The sequence below is a fragment of the Panthera leo genome, chromosome C2, assembly GCF_018350215.1.
Source record: "Panthera leo isolate Ple1 chromosome C2, P.leo_Ple1_pat1.1, whole genome shotgun sequence".
Taxonomy (NCBI): Eukaryota; Metazoa; Chordata; class Mammalia; order Carnivora; family Felidae; genus Panthera; species Panthera leo.
In genome coordinates, this window is record NC_056687.1 from 114,851,696 (window position 1) to 114,870,957 (window position 19,262).

At 35.2% G+C, this 19,262-nt stretch overlaps 1 protein-coding gene and 1 long non-coding RNA gene across 5 annotated transcripts in view; one reads left to right on the forward strand and one right to left on the reverse strand.

Annotated features, from left to right (window-relative positions):
- The window catches only part of HLTF (helicase like transcription factor), a 97,973-nt gene extending 81,944 nt beyond the window's left edge, over positions 1–16,029 (forward strand). For 2 of the 4 annotated variants that reach the window (XM_042954684.1, XM_042954685.1), the window contains 7 exons: positions 4,105–4,229; positions 4,684–4,874; positions 6,837–6,962; positions 7,284–7,396; positions 7,710–7,890; positions 10,800–10,880; positions 13,838–16,029. In XM_042954684.1, the coding sequence (XP_042810618.1) occupies positions 4,105–4,229; positions 4,684–4,874; positions 6,837–6,962; positions 7,284–7,396; positions 7,710–7,890; positions 10,800–10,880; positions 13,838–13,990 (970 nt within the window). In that variant the 3' untranslated portion in view covers positions 13,991–16,029. The remainder of the gene's footprint in view (positions 1–4,104; positions 4,230–4,683; positions 4,875–6,836; positions 6,963–7,283; positions 7,397–7,709; positions 7,891–10,799; positions 10,881–13,837) is intronic. The other 2 variants (XM_042954688.1, XM_042954689.1) reach the window with 1 other exon arrangement.
- Positions 10,890–19,262, reverse strand: LOC122229500. Its single transcript, XR_006207005.1, has 3 exons — positions 18,945–19,262; positions 13,812–13,870; positions 10,890–11,400 (listed from the first exon to the last, which is right to left on the reverse strand). It is a non-coding gene; the product is annotated as an uncharacterized LOC122229500 (long non-coding RNA).

Below are 19,262 nucleotides of genomic sequence, written 5' to 3' on the forward strand. Positions count from 1 at the left end.
GCTGGATTTGCAGCCATTATAAAAAGTTGTTAAAGTTCTTAGAGTGGGATACAGGCTTCATGTAGTATTGAATATATGTAGACTTTCCAACAACACGTGAAATCTGGGACTTTCCAACAACGTGTGAAATCTGGGGAATAGGAGCTGATGACGTAGATTATAAAGGGATTGGGGATTGGTAGAAGGTGAGAAATTCTAGTCCAAGCAAGAACATGTTTGATGGTAGTGCTTATGGAACCAGAATGAGTAGGAGACAAGTAAAGGCAAAAGAGGGCTGAGAAAATAGGCGAATCTTCAAGATACGAGAACTTCATTGAAATACGAAGCAGGTTTAACAGGAATTAGTTTGAAAAAGATTATTCTAACTAAGTAAGTGATTTCAGATATCAGAATTTTGCAGTGGTGATTGAAATTTCATTCATACTCATTCTTTCAATCAGAATTTATTAAGTGCCTGTGTAATACATTTTGAGATACAACATAATAAAATAGACAAAAGTCTTTACCCTCAATGAGTTTATATTTTAATGGCAGGAAACAGACAATTAAAAAAAATTAAATTTTATGGAAAAAAACTAAAGCAGAGAAAGGGGATAGGAAGTGTTGAAGCTAATAGGTTATTCAGTGAAGACCTTACTGAGGTGATATGTGGGAATAGGTCTAAAAGAGACTGGAATTGGGGACATTTCAGAGGGAACAGCAAGTATAAAGACCCTGAGTTGGGAGCATGTTTGGTGAGCTTAGAAAGCAACGGAGGCAAGTGTGGCTGGATGATATGAGCTAGATGGAATAGCAGTGATGTCAGAGAGAGATTGGAGTGGGGACTACATGGTGGTTTTGTAAGGCATTACTGCATATTTCAAGGACTTTGGCTCTTACTTTCTTTAGTTTAGAAAACTTTGAAGGGTTTTGAGCCAGGAGAGTGATATAATCTTACTTATATTTTAAAAGGATCACTGACTGCTGTGTTAAGATTTAGATTCTAGGAGTACGGGCATAGATAGGGAGAAGAGTGGCAGTAGTCAAAGTAAGAGATCATGGTGGTTTTCACTACAGTAGAGTGGTGATGAAGGGGGTGAAAAACGGTTGGATTCTGTCATAGTTTGAAGGCAGAGCCAACAGAACTTGCTGATGGGGAGGGAGACAGGAGTCAAAGATAACACTGAGCTTTTTCACATGAATGTGACTAGAAAGTTGAAATTACCATTTGCAGAAATAGGTCTGTGGGAGGAGCAGAGTTTTTTCAGGAAAGATCGGAAGTTCAGTTTTCTACCCATTGACTGATGCCTGTGAAACTTCTAAGTGGAGATGTCTCATATATAGGAAACTAGTGTTCATGGGAAAGTTCTTAATGTAAGTTTGAAAGTCACCTGTGTGTAGATGGTAATTAAAGCATGAGACTGGATGAGAAGAGAGCTAACAAGGAAGACAGGAGTGGCTGGTGGAAGAGGAGTGGTGGAGGCTTCTACTCTTATCTGGGACTCAAAAGAGATCGGTTAAACGGAAATGCTGACTATTAGTGTAGTAAGTGACCATGCCAAGGAATAGACTAGTTGTAAAGGTTATTCTATTTGAAAATGTTGAGAAGAGTTAACTATTGAAACCGCAGAAAAGAAATAGATTGTTTTAAAAGTTTTCTTTTTCTTTTTTAAATGTTTGTTTATTTCTGAGAGAGAATGAGCAGGGGAGGGACAGAATCCAAAGCAGGCTCCAGGTTCTGAGCTGTCAGCACGTGGGGCTCGAACTCAAGAACCGCAAGATCATAACCTGAGCCAAAGTTGGATGCTTAACTGACTGAGCCACCCAGGCGCCCCTAAAAGTATTTTCTTACTATGTAATACATTTAGTAACATTTATTGAGCACTTACTAGATGTTATGCATTCAAGTGCTTATATGTTTTAATTCACAACAATCTTACCAAGTCAATACAATGATTACCCACATTTTCTAGATAAAGAGTCTGAGGCACAGTAACTTGTACTAGGTCACACAGCTAGTGAATGACAGAGCTGGTATTTAGATTCAGGCAGTTTGGTTCTAGAGCTTGTGAGTTTAACCTTTATATTATATTGCCTCTTCTTTGTACTGTTGACTATTTAGAATTATTTGTTGACATAATACTACTATTACTAATAGTAACAGCAGATAGATAGATGGATAGATATATGACTTAACCATAGTCCAGACACTATTCTGAGTGTTTTCCATGTATTAACTTTTTTTAATACAACTGTCTTATAGTGTCATGGTAATAATACATACCTCATAAAGATGTGACAGCTGAAGACACAGGTTAAAAATCTACCCGGAGCACCTAGGTGGCTCAGTTAGTTAAGTGTCTAACTTCGCCTCAGCTTATGATCTCACAGTTTGTGAGTTAGATCCCTAAGTCAGGCTCTGTGCTGACAGCTCAGAGACTGGAGCCTCCTTTGGATTCTGTGTCTTTCTCTCTCCCTGCCTCTCCCCGACTCATGCTCTGTGTCTTTCTCTCTCAAAAATAAACATAAAAAAAAGAAAAACCTACCTAAAGTTTCACAGTTAAATTGGCAGAGCCAGGTTTTCAACTCAGTCTAGCTCTAGAGTCTGTGCTCCTAATCATTAAGCTGTACTTCTTCTATTGCCTTAATATACTTATAAATGTGATTGTATATAATTTTTGGATTACCCATTCTTCTTTCAGAAACCTGTCATTGTCCTGCTGAATTTTCTGTTGGATGTTTCTATTGAAAACCCTGATTTTATTTTAGGTTTTTCTTTAAAGTCCAGCACCAAGACCTCTCTCTCTTGATTTTTTTCTGGAACATGTGATACTGTTTAAATCTGTAGATTCTGGGCTTTTCCACCTCCTCCTTTTCCTGGAAAGTTTTCTTTAAATGTTGTTTTCTGTTCCATTTTTTTATCTTTGTATGTTTTAGATGTTTTTTTGTTTTCCATTGGTATCATTTTATTCTAATCCTTTATATCTTTCTGTTAAATTTTATTTTTTCTAAGTTTATTTTTGAGAGAGCGCATAAGTGAGGGAGGAGCAGAGAGAGGGGGAGACACAGAATGTGAAGCAGGCTCCAGGCTCTGAGCTGTCAGCACAGAGCCTGATACGGGGCTCGAACCCACGAGCTGGGAGATCATGACCTGAGTTGAAGTTGGACTCTTGACAGAGTCACCCAGGCGCCCCTGTTTAATTTTATTTTTTATCTTTCTGTTTCCCACATTCTTGTTTATGTTTATGTCAGTGGCTTGTCTCTTTTATGCTGATTGCAATGTGGCTTTCATTTCTCTGATGGTTCACTTTTCTCTTTCACACTTCTGAACTGTACCACCTCAGTTTTCATTTGTTTTGCCATGATAGTAAATCATGGCAGTATCCTTGTTCATAATTTTTATTTGCTCTGTGGCAACATTTTTTTGGTGAGTTTTCTTTCAGTGCCATTTGTTCCTCCCTTGCTCTTTGCTGGTTATTATATTTGAATGTCTCGAGTTCTTTCTGGACTATTTATAAGAAGTTAATATGAAGGGGGAGGGCCACAGCTATGTCACAGACTAGTAGGAAGTATCCCTATATAAATTATGACTCAGGGTTATATATGAGCCTTTTAGGTTTTATTTGTGCTTATACAACAGAGATCAGAAGCTGTAGATTCCTTGTAATATGGAATTTTATGCCCATAATCTTTTCTGTAAACACAGTAGGTCTGTTGTATTTCCTTATTTAGCTGGTCTTCTCTCTTTGGTATAAAACTTGTCCAGGGAAGTTCAGACCACAGCCATGTACCCTGTTCTGTTTTTGCATATGAAACATGTTGATTTTCCCCTAAGGGTTGTGCCATCTGTTTTGAAGAACTGTGCTCTGGCAGGTCTCTTTGAGATCTGCAGTCATCTCTCTCGGTATCTTCTATCCAACTTCTATTGTAACTGGCAGCCATTTCTCATATATCTTGCTTCATTGTTACAAGTCTCTTATTTCATTAAAGGTGGTTTGCTTTTCTGTTTTCCACTGTTTTGATTTCCAGAGAAGAAGGGAACAATGCCATTTTTATTCCACTATTTTAGAATAGGGAATAATATTGTTTAAAGGCCTTCATAATATTTAACATTTTTATCTCTAGGTATTTTAATGAAGGGACTGTCCTTGCACACTATGCAGATGTCCTGGGTCTTTTGCTTAGATTGCGGCAGATTTGTTGTCATACTCATCTTCTTACGAATGCAGTGTCTTCCAGTGGTCCCTCAGGTAAGTAGATGTGATTGGTTTACACTATTATATTGGTTAGGGATATTTAAATCAGGATGAGAAATTTTTCATATTACCTGAATACAGTTTCTTATTCGTCAGATGAACATTGTTTTTAGAATAGGACTCAAGAATATACCCACAAATTCTTACCAATGAAATGGAGTAATAATGATGTCTTCCAGGATTTCCAGTGACAGATAACAGTGACAAATTGGATTTGCTTTTTATTCTGTGGTAGTATGTGCAGACTATAATGATGCTGTTGTGTAAGGTATATTATGTGGGTTAGCTACTATTCTAGCATCTGAATTTTTTTTTAATTTAAACCATGCTTTTTGCCTATGATAGAAAAAACCTAAATAAGGACTACCCAAGCAAAACTTTTCCCCATATAAGGAAGATTAACTTGTCTAGTCATATTACAAATCTTGCTGTGAAATTAATTTTTCAGCCTTTTCTCTAGGAAATGATACACCTGAAGAACTACGAAAGAAGTTAATAAGGAAGATGAAGTTAATTCTGAGCTCAGGTTCTGATGAAGAATGTGCAATTTGCTTGGATTCTTTAACGGTTCCTGTCATAACACATTGTGCACATGTCTTTTGTAAGCCCTGTATTTGCCAAGTCATTCAGAACGAGCAGGTTAGTTTATGCTAGGTACAGAGTCAGTGTTTGATGGAATGGTGCACTAGTGAGTCTTGAGTGTAATGAAAACCGAAGTCCAACAGATTGTAAAGAGTTGGATTTACTTAGACTTACTAGTGCACCTTTTATGGTTAATTATGTCAGTATTTTATAGATAATCTGTTTCTTATAATTAAGTCCTTTTAAACATAAAAAGACACCACACATTTGGAGGCATGTTCACAGTTAATATCCTAGTTCTACTGTTAAGATCATTGCTATCCAATAAATGGATCAGTAATGTGAGACACAAAGGTAATTTTAAACTTTCTAGTAGAAATAGGTGCAGTTAGTGACATTTTTGTTTATCCAGTATATCTAAAATTGAGATTTTTACATGATTTTTTTACTTTAAGTGTTCAGAGTGTGGTATTGTACAGTTACAGCACATCTCAGTTTGCCTTTGCTGCATTTCAGGGGCTTGCCACATGTGTTTATTGGCTATTGGATAAGGTAGGTCTAGATTCTTAGATATGGTAGAATTTTTGAAGTGGAATAATCCTTTAAGCAGTTCTTCAGCTGAGGTAGAGTTTTTTTTTAAACATTTTTATTGGTATACTTGTAGGAAAAAATGCCTAAGTCATGATTGTGCAGTTGAGTGAATTATGAAGTAAACACATTCATTTACTACTCTGGTCTCCCTGTGTCCCCTTCCAATCATTTACCTCCTCCCTCCTCCCCAAAGCTAACACCACTAAGCTGACTTTTAACATTGTTTTAGTTTCACAATCTTTTTTATTATAATAGTATTTGGTATGTAGTTATTTTGGAGACTGTTTATTAGCTTGTGTTGGTACAAATGGACACAAAAAATGAGCCTGATAGGATTTAACAGGTCTTGACTAGCTTTGTAAGCCATCTAAAAAGGAAAAAAAAAATTTAAGTTTATTTATTTATTTTGAGAGAGAGAGAGAAGCAGGATGGGAGGGGCAGAGAGAGAGGGGAATAGAGGATCCAAAGCAGGCTCTGTGCTGACAGCAGAGAGCTTGATGCAGGGCTCAAACTCACAAACCATGAAATCATGACCTGAGCCAAAGTTGGACACTGAACCAACAGAGTCACCCAGGTGCCCCAGAAATTTTTTTTTTTTTCCCTAAAGAACAGTTTCAACTAGTGTGCTGTAATGTAGTTAGGTTCAAGATACTATTATTTCTGATTTCTTTACTTGTCTGCAAATAGTACACTTCACCCTGAACAAGGCAGGGGTTGGGGTGCTAACCCCCTGTGCAAAAAATCTGCCCTAAAACTTAACTACTAATAGCCTACTGTTGACTGGAAGCCTTACTGATAACATAAACAGTTGACACATATCTTTGTTATATATTATATGTGGTATTCTTACAGTAAAGAGAAAATACTAAAATCGTAAAATTCATTTATAGTACTGTACTGTATTTACTGAAAAAAAATCCTCATACCCATGTTCAAGGGTAAACTATATTATAATATTTGTTTCAAGCTCCTGTTGCTAGTCAAGATGACATACTTTTTGCTCCTTTTTTTTACCCAGTCCCACTTGACACATTAGAACATTACATCTGCCTGGAGTTTAGCATGTACAGATTTATCTCAAGTGGATGAATCTAAAAAGTCTAATAAAATGCTAGCTATTAAGGTTTTAGAATTTACCATGCTTTTTAAAAATTGAGGTAAGTTGGGGCACCTGGGTGACTCAGTCGGTCAAACATCTGAGGTAAAACACCCTTGATTTTAGCTCAGGTCATGATCTCACGGTTCGTGAGTTTGAGCCCCATGTCTGGCTCTGTGCTGATGGTGCAGAGCCTGCTTGGGATTTTCTTTCTGCCCCACCATCGTGCGCTCACTTGCTCTCTCTCAAATAAACTTGATAAAAAATTTTAGGTAAGTTGATATTTGTTCCTCTGATAAGCTTCATTCATATCTTATTCTTTTCTTATATAGCCACATGCTAAATGTCCTTTATGCAGAAATGATATACATGGAGACAATTTATTAGAATGTCCTCCAGAAGAATTGGCATGTGACACTGAAAAAAAGTCTAATATGGAATGGACATCCAGTTCAAAGGTAAAATATACATGGGCAAATATTTGAGTATTTGTTTTATATTTATATAAGGATACCATTTATTAAAATAATTCTTTTCATCCTGTCATTTAAATATTATGCTCTGTTAGTGTTAACTTTTTAATTTTCTAGTGGTGCATTTGAGAGCAAAGAAGCTTCAGTTTATGAGTGCATTTTTTCAGTGTTTTTAAAAACATTGTCTTTTACTTTTGCATTTTTAGGGAAATAATGGGGCAGGGCCTTTCTTTTCCTAATAAAAAAATTATACGTATTTTGCCTATTCAAAATGGAATCCAACAGGTGTTCTAATTTTTTTTGCAGATTAATGCACTAATGCATGCATTGATTGACTTAAGAAAGAAGAACCCCAACATAAAAAGTTTAGTTGTTTCTCAGTTTACAACATTCCTGTCTTTAATAGAAACACCACTCAGGTAAATTCAGTATTGTTTCTCACTTTGAGTAAAAGGATTTTATGTAAGTGTTTTGATAGGGATAGCAAAAAATAATTGTCTTACCAGTTACAGTCATTTCATTGAACTATGTAAAATGATAGAGTCACAATATTTCCTGGGAGCATAGGATTTTAAAGATAAGTCCTGAATTTATCAGAAAAAATACTGACTGGTGGTTAGTAAATATTTGTCAGAATAAATGAGTGGAAGAATTGGTTGAATGAAATTTGTAATTAACATGTTTTTAAAATAGTATAGAAGGTGTTACTTGTCTCTTTTGTCCTTCCATTAGAGCCTCTGGATTTGTGTTTACTCGTTTGGATGGTTCTATGGCACAGAAGAAAAGAGTTGAATCAATTCAGTGTTTTCAAAACACTGAAGCAGGATCTCCAACTATAATGCTTCTATCTTTGAAAGCAGGTGGAGTTGGTTTAAATCTTTCTGCAGCTTCTCGCGTGTTTTTAATGGATCCAGTAAGTAGTTCTGTAGATTTTAAACTTTTTTAAAAAATGAACTGTTTGGTAAATACCTTTATAGTTATAATTGATTGTGAAAACTCTGAGGCAAACTTTAGAAATAGATGATAACTTAGTAAATGTGTATTGAGGGCTTTTTCTTAAGCACTTTACATATATCAAATGAAATTGTCACAATATCCCTATGAGGTCAATGTATTACTGTCCTTACTTTACAGGTGAGGAAACTGAAGCACAGAGAAGTAAAATAACTTGCCCATCAAAGTCCATGTTTTTAATTTGTGTGCTGCAGTTTTCTACTTCTATATATATGCAGTTAGTTTCTGTTATCTGTCATGCTTTTAATGTAGTGGTTTCATCCATTTGGCCAACAAATAATGCAGTCCTATGTTGTGTCAAGGAGTCTTACAGGCACTAGGAATCTGGCTATAAACAAGGTAGACAAAGTAGCTACCATCATGGTGCTAATAGTCTCAATTTTTAATGTGCAAAGAATTAGGTAAAATGTAATTTCTGACCTCTATCCTCAGAGATTTAGGAGTTCTTAGATGTGACCCAGGAAGCTGTTTTAATACAGACCATATGTGATTCAGGTGCAGGTGTCCAGCATCACAATTTTAGAAACTAATACCATTCATGGAATATTTTGGATAAATTCTAGCGTCTAATAGGGTGCAGTCACTTGTGGTTGGTATAATATAGGTTTAGCTGTAGAGTGGGAGCTAAAATTCAGACTGAATTTTACTCACTAAACTGACCTAGGAGGAACATCCACAGAGGAGCAGCACCTTGTTCTAATTGCTCAAAGAGGCTGTTTGAGCTGCAGGCATTCTGGACTAATTTAGTTTCTAATTTGTACTGGGTTCTGTTTGGGCTAGAGGCAACCGTATTTGCTATTTCTGTGATTCATAGATTTGAGATTTGTGGTTTTAGAGCTTGTTGCCTGAAACTCAGAAAATTTCATAACCAAGTTTACTGAGCTACAAATTTGAGTTCTTCTGGTTAGGCCATCTAGTTTATGTATGAACGCACCTCTTACCAAGACTTTTTCCTCACCTGAGGGTAATAACACCCACCCAGTTCAATACTAGCCAGAGCCATATTTTGGCATTCACAGACATTAATGTCATGGATGAGTGGTCTGTTGTGTTTTCTTGCGTTAGTTTTGTGGATGAAGTCTTAAATCTTTGCTAGAGTCTTAACTAACCTGATGATATTCTTAAAAGATGATTTTTGGACAGATTCCCAAATTATTTTTCTCTTCGGTTATAATCTTAATATCTGATAAGGAAAAGATTGATACCAAATATAGTTTTATAAAACTGATGATCAAAAACTATATTCTTTTATCAGTTTACAAAAACTTCTGGAATGTTTTAGTAATTCATAGATTGATTTTCATTGAACATTTTAAATGTTTCTAACTTTGAAATGGAAGCCACGTTCCAGGAAAATAACTCATGAAAATCTTTGACCTTTTCATGGAATATTGCATAAGGGCTAAGGTGTATTTTAAATGTTTGATTATGAACTTTTGATAAAGCTAATTACCTTCCTTCATCAGTACATGTGAGAATGAAAACTGTCAGTTTTAGATCATGAGATAAATTTAGATTCCTGGTAGTCATACTATACGTATATTGTCAGCTCATTAGAAGGTTCCCAGATAAAATACAACAGAAAGAACATTTTACCTGGGCTCTTGGTATAACGGTTTCTAAGCGTGTCCAATTGTGAAATACAAAATATGTACAAAATATGATTATCAGTTTTAGAAAACCATAAGCTAAATATTTCCTTAAAATCTGATTTCTGTACAAAAACCACCCAAAACTCAGATTACAACAGTAGTAAAATCTCCTTTTCCCTAGAGCTCAAAGGAACTTTAAATAGAAGAAAGTAACAGCCTGAGTATGAATCCTACTATAAACTTACTTACATGTGCATTTATGATTTTGTTTCATTTTCAGATAGTACTTTGCTGTGTAAATGTTACTTTTCCCTCAACAACCCATTTTCAGCTTCAAGAATCATCCCATAGTTTAAAATTTAATGATCCCTACACTGATAGTTCATGATAGTATTTCCAAACCATTTGACTCCTGTATTTCTAGACTGAAGAACTCTATATGTTTCTGCTTATTCTTTTCTTCGCTTCATTGTTTTAGTCTTCACTTTAAGACAGTCCCCAAACAGGTGCCTGGGTGGCTCGGTTGAACATCCAACTCTTGATTTCAGCTCAGGTCATGATCCCAGGGTTGTGGGATGGAGACCCCGCCCCCAGCATGAAGCCTACTTAAGATTCTCTGATTCTCTCTCTCCCTCTGCCCCTCTCCACAGCTCTCTCTTTAAAAAAAAAAAAAAAGTCTCCATGAGAATGCCTTTGTTTAATGTTACTTTTAGTTCAATTTTGAAGTCACATTCAAATATAGATACAAAAAATTACATCAACAGAGCCATTAGTTTTAGGACTTTTAACAAATGGAAGTAAAAAAAAACAGCAAAAAGAAAACTTTTTTTCATAAATGGACCCAATTATGTATCTTTTCTGATGTAAATTAAGCCATTTAAGAGGATGTGTAACCTTTTATTCCTTTGTTAAACATACATCAACTTCAAAATGAAAAAGAAAAGATACTATTCGATGACTTAATCACTAATGCTGGGTGCTTTCTATGCATCAGGCACTGTTATTGGATACTAGAAGCAGTGGAGTGAAATGATGGAGAGTAGCTGCTGGTCATAGTAGCAGGGCTGGTGGGGTTCCCAGAGCATTTATGTCAGTATCTAATTCAGTTAGAGAAATTTGAGTCAGTAATAGATAAATGAGTAATACTGAAATGAAAGGATATGTGCAGAAAACTCACAGATCAGGGTGGTAATAAAGCCGTTCATATTCTTGTTAGGCCTGGAATCCAGCTGCTGAAGATCAGTGCTTTGACAGATGCCATAGACTTGGCCAGAAGCAAGAAGTTATCATCACAAAAGTGAGTTTTTAAGCCATGTGTTTTAAAATTAAGTTGATTTGGTTTTTAAAATTACACAAAAAAATGTATGAATATATTATTATAAGATTGCAGAATTATGCAGAACAAAATATGAAGATCACCTTTAATCTCCTCTAGAGGAAACCACCATCAGTAGTTTAACATGTTATTCAAAGTCCCTTTCTCTACTTTACATAGATTTATTTGTATGTATACACCTCTCCTTTAAAAAATTTCTTTTAAGGTAAATGGGATCATACTTTTATTTTTCTCCCTTAGCAGTATATATTGGGAACTACCATATAAGTACATATAGAGCCTATTCTTTTTTTTTCCTATACTAGTAAAGTATACATAAAAATAGCTGAAGTAAATACTGTGAAGTGTCCAGTTCAGTGGCAGTACTTACTTCCATACTGTCGTGCAGTTATCACCATCATCCATCTCCAGAACTTTTTCATCGCAACTTGAAACTCAGCCCTCAGCAAACAACCTTCTGCTTTCTGTGTATTTGATGACCCTACAAAGCCATTTTCTTTTAACATCTGCATATAGATACATCATAAGTTCTTTAACTAGTCTAATGTTTTGCTAATAAAAACAGTGCCAGGGGCGCCTGGGTGGCTCAGTCAGTTAAGCGTCCGACTTCAACTGAAGTCACGATCTCGCGGTCTGTGAGTTCGAGCCCTGCGTCGGGCTCTGGGCTGATGGCTCAGAGCCTGGAGCCTGCTTCCGATTCTGTGTCTCCCTCTCTCTCTGCCCCTCCCCTGTTCATGCTCTGTCTCTGTCTCAAAAATAAATAAACGTTAAAAAAAAAAAATTAAAAAAAAAAACAGTGCCATAATTGACATTATATTACATAAAAGTACTTCTTCAGGATAGGTTAAGGAAACTAGAATTCTGGATTTAGAACTCTTACAGCTTTCAAGTTGTTTTCAAAATAGGCTTAATGATATATAAGCATGATATAAATTTTTCCTTACGTGATGGTCAAAAAGGTACCCTTTAAGGGCACCTACGTGGCCCAGTTGGTTAAGCATCTGACTTCACCTCAGGTCGTGATCTCATGGTTCATGAATTCGAGTCCCACGTCGGGGCTCTGTGCTGACAGCTCAGAGCCTGGAGCCGGTTTCAGATTCTGTGTCTCCCTATCTCTGTCTGTCCCTCTCCCAAGAGCTCATGCTTTCTCTCACAAAATGAATAAACATTAAAAAATTTTTTTTAAAAGTCCCCTTTCAATTTACGTATACCTAAGACTTTGAGTATATTTATATTTCGCTTATCTGTTAATATTTTTTTCTATGAATTGGTGTTTGCCCAGTTTTCATGAAGTAAAAATATAGTCTTATAAAATAAAGGACTCTTTAATACAGTCTGATTTAAAATTTGGTAGGTATATTGCAGACGGTTTGTTATCAAGCTTTTCCTTTGAACTGGTTGTGTTTTTTATGATTTTAAAACAGGTCAGCTTTTTAAAAATACCTTATGGATTTTAAGATCTTAGAATTTATCTTCGAATTTAAAAACAAATCCCTCCCATATTCTTTTAAAATGTTTTATCTTTTAGGAGTCATGATATGCTTCTTTTTTCAAATGAAGAGCGGTGTGCTCCATCTTTTTTTTTTTTCTAAAGTATATCCTTTTTTTCTCCTTATTTGAAGTGTCACTTTTATCATAAACAAGTTCATATATATAAACGTGAGTCTCTTTCTGGACTTTTGCTCCTGTGTTCCGGTTTCACTAATTTCTTTTCCTAAGCTCAGGACAATATCACTTTAATAATTATTATGGTTTTTTAAAGTATGCTTTGATAACTAGCAGGACAAAGTGTTCTCATTAACCCTTTTTTTTCAAGATTGGTTAATATGATTATTTACTCTTGAATTGAACTGTGGATTTATAAGTTACCAGATCCCATTTAAGAAATCTTTTTTGGGGTTTATTGAATTTATGATCAATTTGAGAATGGTCTCCTTTATAAATAAGGAGTGTTCCCATACAAGAATTTAGTATGTCTCTCTACTTAGGTCTTTTCACATTGTATAGTTCATCTTGTTTAATTATTACAGTTACTGGGATCTCTACACAATGTTGAATAGTAGTAGTGATAGTAATCATTCTTGACCTGTTCCTTTTATTGTTTTAAGTGTACTGTACTTGGTAAAGTTCTAGTGGGATACATTTAAGATTGAGGACATTTATTTGTAGGTTAATGAGGATATTTTTTAATCAAGGTTTTTATCAGAAATGTTTAATTTTTTTATTTTTGAGAGAGCGCATGAGTGGGAGAAAGGCAGAGAGAGAGGGACACACAGAATCTGAAGCAAGCTCCAGGCTCTGAGCTCTACACAGAGCCCAATGTGGGGCTTGAACTCATGGAAACCATGAGATCATGACATGAGTCAAAACTGGACACTTAACCTGACTGAGCCACCCAGGGCGCCCCTATCAGAAATTCTTCTTAGGCATCTTTTTTCTCTTTAACTTTTTCAGATTGTAGGTTAAACCAGGTAAAGGCTTATTCCATTTCTTGGAAAATCTCATTTGGCTATTTAAATATAATGCTAAATTTATATTGCTAATTCCAGTTACAGAGTTGCCTATAAAGTTTGCTGGTTTTGGTGCTGTTGTAAAGATGTAACTTTATGGCCTTACAGCCATATTCTTTATACAAGAAAGCCATACTGAGTGATGAGGGAAAGCAGTGTTCAGCTGTAGTTACTATGTCATGTTCTGAATATACTCACTGCATATTGAGGAAAAAAAAGAGCTAAATAGTTTATAATAGATTATTGAGCAATTTTAAAAGCTTTGTAATACAGTAGAAAAGCAGATTTCCTTATAGTGGACCAAGATTTTATCATGTCTTAATTTTTTTTTTTTTTTTTTTTACATTGAAGATTTTAAATATTGTAACCTAAAAGTACTTACCATTTTTTTTTTTTTTCTTTTTAAAGTTCATTGTGAAGGATTCTGTTGAAGAAAATATGCTGAAAATACAAAACACAAAGAGAGAACTTGCTGCTGGAGCCTTTGGAACTAAAAAAACAAATGCTAATGAAATGAAACAAGCTAAAATTAATGAGATCAGAACTTTAATTGATTTATAATTTGTGGGATTTTGGTAAGGTCAGTTTGATTAGATATATACAGAAATTTTGGAAATGAGAAAATACAGAGTTTTAGAAATGAGATCTAGAGAGTATGTCTTCTAAAAGGAGCATATCGTTTTATATTAGTAAAGTATGATCTCTTCTATATATGAACCTATTTTTAATGATATTTCAAATAGCAATAAGTTCTGTTACATACTGTGGCCTCAATTTTTTGAGAAAAAAAGTTACTTTTTCAATTTTTCATAGTATCTTTGCTGAGTATTTTCATAGATCTTTCAAGTACTCAGCTTTTTCATATTTCAAATAAGGTCAAACCTTTTATACTTTTGACTGAATAAAGAGTTATTTTCTGTGTTGGACATACTTCGTTAGTCACTAGAGCTTCCCATTTGTGATGCTATATAGATTCACAGTCCCTGTAAACGATTAGTATGTATAGACTACATACAAGAGATTTTATTACTTTGAAAAACCGTATTTACATTCCAGAATCAAACCTTAAACGAGAGACCCAATTCCAGGTTAGCAAGTTACTTACAGTTTTTTTTTTGACAGTTGGAGATACAATTCACATTGGTGACTTGCAGTTTTATGTTTATGAAAATATTAGGGACTGTGTTAGAACACTTTTTCTCCATTTTAGTCCAGTTAGTACTATTGTTGTTTAAATGTAATTTGATGTGTTAGTGTGTAAATACAGTCTGTGGGGGTGAGAAGTAACCAATTCTACCCAGTTTGATTTGAATATTTAAATTATGGCATTGCTGAATAGATATTTCTATATGTATAATTTTTATTTATGTAGCTTTTTTTAAAAAAATAACTTTATAAATTTTTATAATTCAGAAGACTACTATATGTGAGAGGCGTGATATCTGGATGGAAGTTGGGCTGGATGACCTCCAAAATCGTTGCAACTCTTAAAGACATCTTAATCCTGAATGGAAAAATTTCTTTGTTACTGTGTTTAGAATCAGACTTTGATTTTGGAACTTCAGTAATTCATCCTTACATTTATCTATAAAATTAGTCCTCTTTTTCTTCCTTTTTGTTAATAAGCAGACTCACAGTAGTTGCCATGGCATTCTAGAGGACTCTGAGTCACATTTAAAACAAGCTCTACATTTGGCAATCACATTAGGTAGTCAGTAGTGTTTTTCCTTAAAAGAAACTTTGTTCCAGAGACAGATTAATTACTGTAACAGAAGCTTCTGTTTGACGATACAGACTTAAGAACACCATATAGTTTATAGTGTTAAGAAATGACTTAAAGAGGATCTTGGAGGCAGTGTTGTGTTCCAGGGCATACATCTAGATATGTGCTAAACCCATCAACAGCTAAATTCTCCCCTCCCTGTGTTGTCTCTTGCTCCAAGGGCAGCAAGAATCTTTCCAGTCTCTTTTCTCTTTGGCATCAGGTAAGGCAGAGGGCTGGTTAAAAGATCAACAGACTTTTCTGCACAGATAAGAGTGGAATAATAACTTCGGGTTAGTCCCCTGGCATTAGGAGCAATGGGGAATTTCTGTACCTTGTAGAACTAGCATTACACAAAATCAGGTTGATCAGAATCTGATGAAATACAGTATGTGGATTTCTAAGTGCCAACACACTTGTGAGATTTAAGTACAAAAAGTTTTCAACAAAAAAGACATAATCTACTCTTCTTGCTTTAAAGGCAGAGCCTTGCAAACATAAAAGTGAAGATTTTGCTTGCTTCTTTACCCATTTATAGACTTGTTTTAAAACTCATAATGATAAATTTGGCAAGTCATTTAAAAAATATCTTTTTTGTGAAGTCCTATTAAGTGGTGTTAAAAAATTTAATTCTGCCTAAGAAAATCTATAAACTACCGGAATGAAAAGTTCATATTATGCAATGCTGTTTCATCATTATGTAGAATAATAGCTTTAGAAATATCTTGAACACACTGTATTCCCACTTGTGGTTCAAACTGAATTTTGTGGTTCAAACTGGATTTTGTTTTGAATTTGAAATCAATAAAAGTTTTAAAAATTGGCTTCAATGCCATAATTTTGGTGACTTTTTCTCTGAAGAAAATTTATCTCATGCTGTGAAGATACCTATATTACACAATTGTGTTTTTTACTGACAGTACATAAAAAGTACTATGAATAACAAGAGTTTCCCCATTCTTCCCACCTTTTTTATTTTGGTCAATTAGGTTCCATTTCTTGTTTAGAAATCAGAGTGTATATGTGTTTAAAGTTTGTTAAATGTCTTGATCTTCTAAAACATCGGTTCCGAGTGTTTTTATTTTCTCATCTGCCAGAAAAGAGGGATGGTAATACCTATGTATAGTGGTATCAGTAGCATAGCACTCTGAATTGTAGGTTTTGCCTAATCTAGGATTGAAATAGTAATATCAAGAAAATGTTTATTACTAGTGAGTACCAATGAAATTATCTTCAAGCAGTATATTCTGTTGGGAGAAGTCAAAGGCTTTGTTTTTTTTACATTCTTTATGGTACTTGCCGAAAGTTCTGTTCATTAGGATTTGGAAGATGCATTAAAAATATGAGGATGGCGTGCCTGGGTAGCTTGTGCTCGGTTAAGCGTCTGACTTCAGCTCAGGTCATGATCTCGCGGTTCATGGGTTCAAGCCCTGCATCGGTTTTGTGCTGACAGCTCAGAGCCTGGAGCCTGCTTCACATTCTGTGTCTCCCTCTCTCTGTCCCTTCCCTGCTCACACACACTCTCTCTCAAAAAATAAACATTTAAAAAAATATACGAGGACAAATTTTATGTTTGGTTTAATGAGAACTCAAATGTTCAGTCTTAAGTTTTTAGCTATATTAACTTTAAAATATTTGCAAAAGGCATAATACAGTTTTCCCTCATTCATTAATAAGTGTGTAGTAACCTTCCTTACAAGTTCTACATTCTGGAATGTGGAACCTTATTTGTGCAGTACTTGTGAATAAGAAGAGCCAAAAATACTGGTAGCTGTGAATAATGACTGAGACGCTTCCGTGCAGTAATGCCTACTTCAAAGGGGAAACTTGATTAGAAACCTCGTAAGCAGACAGGTTATCGTCCCGTATTAATATATTCATACTTCTTATAAGGGAGAGTAGTCTTTTATATGAAGCCATAATAACTTATTCCTTTTTAAAGGATAAATGACTTATTCTCAGTTTTTGATTAAAATGAGGTATTTTTTTAATGTTTATTTGAGAGACCGAGCACGAGTGGGGTAAGGGCAGAGAGAGGGAGACGGAATCTGAGGCAGGTTCCAGGCTCTGAGCTGTCAGCACAGAGCCCGACGCAGGGCTCGAACTCAGGAACCCTGAGATCATGACCTAAGTGGAAGTCGGATGCTTAACCAACTGAACCACCCAGGTGCCCCTAAAAAATGAGAGGTTTCCAGTTCCTTATTCAACCTTCCTGATCAAGAGTCTCCTGACAAATTTAAACCCATTTCTACTTTTAATATAAAAATTGATTTCTATAGGAAAGGAATACAAGTTTAATAATGTTTGTATTTCAATATATATGGCATAGGCCACCCTCATTAACCTGAACCAAGTGTCCAAAAGTTTGTATTAACTAAGGTTACATTGGGACTTCATTTAGAAGGCCATCAAATGTCAAAATGATTGCTTAGATTGATGGCTAAAAAAGAAAAAATTCTAGGACAGGTCTTTGCAGGTTGAAACTCAATTCTAAGAGGCTATTTAATGGAACCAGAAAGGATATTAAGAGTCATCAAAGAGTATATGTATTGTTAAGTATGTGCTGCACTTACTGAAGAGAGAGGAATATTTCAAGAAGGTTTTCACAGTAAGTTTGCTGCCTTTTCAACATTCTAGTTAATTAAAAATAAAGGCAGATAAAATTAACCAGGATAAAGCTTCCTGAATGCTTAATTTATCCTTTTTATTAGGCGAGGGAAGGGCTATTCCCTAGTGGTACATTGTAGCATTTTAAAGAAATCTTGCCCTGGTATCATTATGTTGATAAAGAAAAGGTAAATTAAGTATTTCATGAGAAACATTCTAGTGAAGGAGATGGAGACCTAATAGGCCGCTTGCACATACAGGTGAAGTAAGGAGCTAAACATTTAATTTTTTTATTTTAAAAAGTATTAGCAGAAGAGAGGGACGGGAGGGGGGGGGAGGGGGGCGGGGGGAGAGAGAGAATCTCAAGCAGTCTCCACACTTGGCACAGATCCCACCTGGATCATGACCTGAGCTGAGATCAAGAGTTAGACTCTCAAGCTACTGAGCCACCCAGGGGGCCCAAGATAACCATTCATTTTGTATATGCATTATAGACCTCGAGCAAGCATGGAGCTAATCTCCAAAGGCATGAATCTGACCTTTGTGTAGGCAAATTTGTCTTACAGCCTAAAGCTATTCTACCACTGTTCACAAGTTTTTTTTTTTAAAGGATATATTGATCCTCTACAAATGTTCTTATAATCCGAGTTATTTTTGCCATTTTACACATCTTACTAGGTGACCTTTGGTATTTTAGGATCCCTGGAAAAGATTTTACAGTGTAATTGTGCAACTTTGCATGGAAAAGTTAGTACTTTACCTTCATTAAGGCATATCCTTGGAAGATAAAGGAAAGAAATCTGTCTAGCCTAGTTCAGGGACTTCTCATAGCCTCTTGACACTTTTATGCACATGTTATGCTATTTTCTATAGTATGCTTATCCTTTCAGATTCCAAGTTAATTAGCCTTCAATATATACTTATTTAAAATAAGTTATGTAAGCCTTTTTAGAGTTTTAGCTCTTATGCAATGTAAAACAGGAAACAAAATATTAAGGCAAAAAACATGGAGTCATAGGTTTGATTTCCCCCACACCAAATTTGAGGCTTTCATATCTTTTCTCAATGGTAAAAAGAAAAGGCTTTGAATCTTGTAGTTCTTTTGCTACAGATAAGTTCCAAAATACACTTAACTATCTGGATTACCTATTGCATGGCCACAATAAAGCAGTATTCGTTGTCTGAAGACTGGGTTTCTGTTCATCTCAACCAGGGAGGGACCCAGGAGCCAGAAAGGCCTTGACCACCTAAAATAATAGGCTTCAGTAAATCCATATACAGTTGACCTTTGAACCAACTATATATGGTGCTGACCCCATGTGCTGTTGAAAATCTACATATAACTTGATTCTCCAAAAACTTAGCCTACTAATAAATAGCCTACTCTTAGCCAGAAGCCTTACTGATAACACTCAACACATACTTAAAAAAAAAAAAAAAATACAGTATAAAAAGTATATATAA